This window comes from Otolemur garnettii, unplaced genomic scaffold, assembly GCF_000181295.1.
Source record: "Otolemur garnettii isolate 467f Iridium unplaced genomic scaffold, OtoGar3 scaffold00045, whole genome shotgun sequence".
Taxonomy (NCBI): Eukaryota; Metazoa; Chordata; class Mammalia; order Primates; family Galagidae; genus Otolemur; species Otolemur garnettii.
In genome coordinates, this window is record NW_003852440.1 from 9,834,871 (window position 1) to 9,837,585 (window position 2,715).

The 2,715-nt window shown below is 38.2% G+C and overlaps 1 protein-coding gene across 1 annotated transcript in view; it reads left to right on the forward strand.

Annotated features, from left to right (window-relative positions):
• The window catches only part of SDE2 (SDE2 telomere maintenance homolog), a 27,463-nt gene that overhangs the window by 3,228 nt on the left and 21,520 nt on the right, over positions 1–2,715 (forward strand). Inside the window, exons 2-3 of the mRNA XM_012805881.2 lie at positions 815–932; positions 2,463–2,574. Coding sequence (XP_012661335.1) covers positions 815–932; positions 2,463–2,574 — 230 coding nt within the window. The remainder of the gene's footprint in view (positions 1–814; positions 933–2,462; positions 2,575–2,715) is intronic.

Genomic DNA, 2,715 nt, shown 5'->3' on the forward strand with positions numbered 1-2,715 from the left:
GCCCCGCCACAACACCTGGCTATTTTTTCGTTGCAGCTGTCATTGTTGTTTGGCGGGCCCGGGCTAAACTCGAACCCGCTACCTTAGGTGTATGTAGCTGGTGCCTTAGCCACTTGAGCCACAGGCGCCGAGCCAATGTGATGAATTTTTGCAATGTTTTCATCTGTTCTGTTCGTTACTGGCCACCCTGACCTCTTTTCATCAGTGACCCATTTTCTCCCCTCAGAAAAATTTATAATCCATTTATACACTCCTTTTTTCTTCATGGCTTTATCCCTGTAAACTTGGACGAACATGTCACTGATTTCACTTCCACACTTGCCAAGTTTAACAAATATAGTGTTTGTTCATTGTTCTAATTCAAGCTCTGACATTCTTGCTACAACATACAAAAACAAGTAACTATGATAATGAATGCCACTCAGTAAGACACTGCCACACGTTGACGTGAACACAGCTATGAAACCTTACTGAGCTCTTTATACAGTGCTGCCAATATAAGCACATGGTGGCAAGTCCTTGAACTTAGAATCCTCAGTCCTCATATTAGAGAAGAACAAAGAAGCAGATTTTATTTTCATCAAAATGACTGAAATTTTTTCTATATATCATGATTAGTTAATGTTAGGAAAAATTATACCCAGAATGCATCATATGAAGTGACTTTTTTATTTTAGTAGTGTACATTTTCAATTCAACAAACATTAATTGAGCATGCACTATCCGTGTGTAATAAAAAGACAAAATAGGTTGCTTCCTGTAAGGAACTTGTCTCATGAAAGGCATTAAAAAAAAAACCCAAACTTGTCTCTAGGATGTTCCGGTGGAATACTTCTTTGTGAAATGCAATGGAGCACTCATTAATACCTGTGATACAGTGCAGCATGAAGCTGTTTATAGTTTGGAACCCAGGCTTCTTGGTGGAAAAGGAGGTAAGTCATGAAAACTGATTACTTCTTAGCTATAGCACTTGTAGTCTTTAGCCATAAATATTAAACTAACAAAAACCTTGGTCTCTGTTTTTGTTTTTGGCCAGGGCTGGGTTTAAACCCACCACCTCTGGTATATGGGGCCAGCGACCTACTCCTTGAGCCACAGATGCTGCCCCAAGCCTTGGTCTCTGTAGTATATCAGTCTTATTTTGCCTTATGAAATCCTTTATTTACTTAACCTAATTTTCAATATTTTCCCTTTTATTCTTTGTGAGGAAGAAATATATAATTTTTACCTTTCTTAGAGAACCTATGCTATAAAATTTGAGAGATTCCTGACTGAGCATGGTGCCTCACATCTGTAGTCCCAGCTACTCAGGAGGCAAAGGCAGGAGGTGGCTTAAGCCCAGAAGTTTGAGGTTGCTCTGAGCAAGGCTGAGGCCATGGCACTCTACTAGCCTGAGCAACAGAGCCTGATTCTATCTCTGAAAAAACCCAACTTTAAGAGATTCCCTAGCAAGCAGAATCAGGTGGTTAGATAAAAGAAAAATGACCATTATTCTGTCTGATTTGTTAAAAAAGTGGTCTTTTTAAAATCTGATTTTATCAAGATTTTGTATTGTATTATTGTTCCAGGAGAAGTCTAAAGTCACCTTAAGAATATGAACAATTCTTCATTTCTCCTAATGTACTAACGTGTTATTTTTATATATATAAATATATATACATATATATAAAAAATATATACATATATATAAAAAAATATATATATACATATATATATAGTTTTTTGAGACAGAATTTCACTTTGTCACCCTTAGTAGAGTGCTGTGGTGTCATAGCTCACAGCAAGCTCAAACTCTTGGGCTCAAGTGGTCCTTGTGCCTCAGCCTCCTAAGTAGTAGTGACTATAGGTGCCTGCCACAATGCCCGGCTATTTTTAGAGAGAGGGTCTCACCTTTTGAGATAGAGCCTGGGCATTATCAGAGCTTGCTGAAACATCAAACTCCTGGGCTTGAGTTGAGTGATCCTCTTGTCTCAGCCTCCCAAGTACAGGAGAAACACGAATTACAGGTACAGAACATTCCCAGCTAATTTTTTTATTTATTGTAGAGACAGGATCTTGCTCTTTCTTAAGCTGTTCTCAAACTCCTGGCCTCAAGTGATCCTCTCACTTCAGCCTCCCACGATGTTAGTATTATAGGCATGAGCCTCTCTGCCTGGCATATCATTTCATTTTTAAATTCTTAATCTGGAAATCTAGGGATCTTTGGCATTGCTAAAGCCCTTTAAAAATTCCAGCCTTATAGGCCTGGTATTTTAGAAATAGAAAATGAAGTATGAAAGGCATGAAGTTGTATCTGTGTTTTTACCTTTGCTGCCTGGGTTAGAATGTTTATATCCATCTCCTTTAAAAAAACAAAGTAGAGATTATTATTAATCTTGTGATAACAGACTATATTCACAAATTTGGCTTTTCTTCATCCTGAAACACATTTTAACCTGCTTTCTCCAAATATGTCTGCTCAGGTTTTGGATCTATGCTCCGAGCACTTGGTGCTCAGATTGAGAAGACAACCAATAGAGAAGCTTGCCGGGATCTCAGTGGAAGGAGACTTAGAGATGTCAATCACGAAAAAGCGTAAGATGCCCACCTTTTGTGTTTTTGGAGAGACATATACTTCCCTATTAACAGTGATTTTTCTTTCTTTTTTTTTTCTGAAGACAGAGTCTCACTTTGTTGCTTTTTGGTAGAGTGCCACGGCATCATAGCTCATAGTAA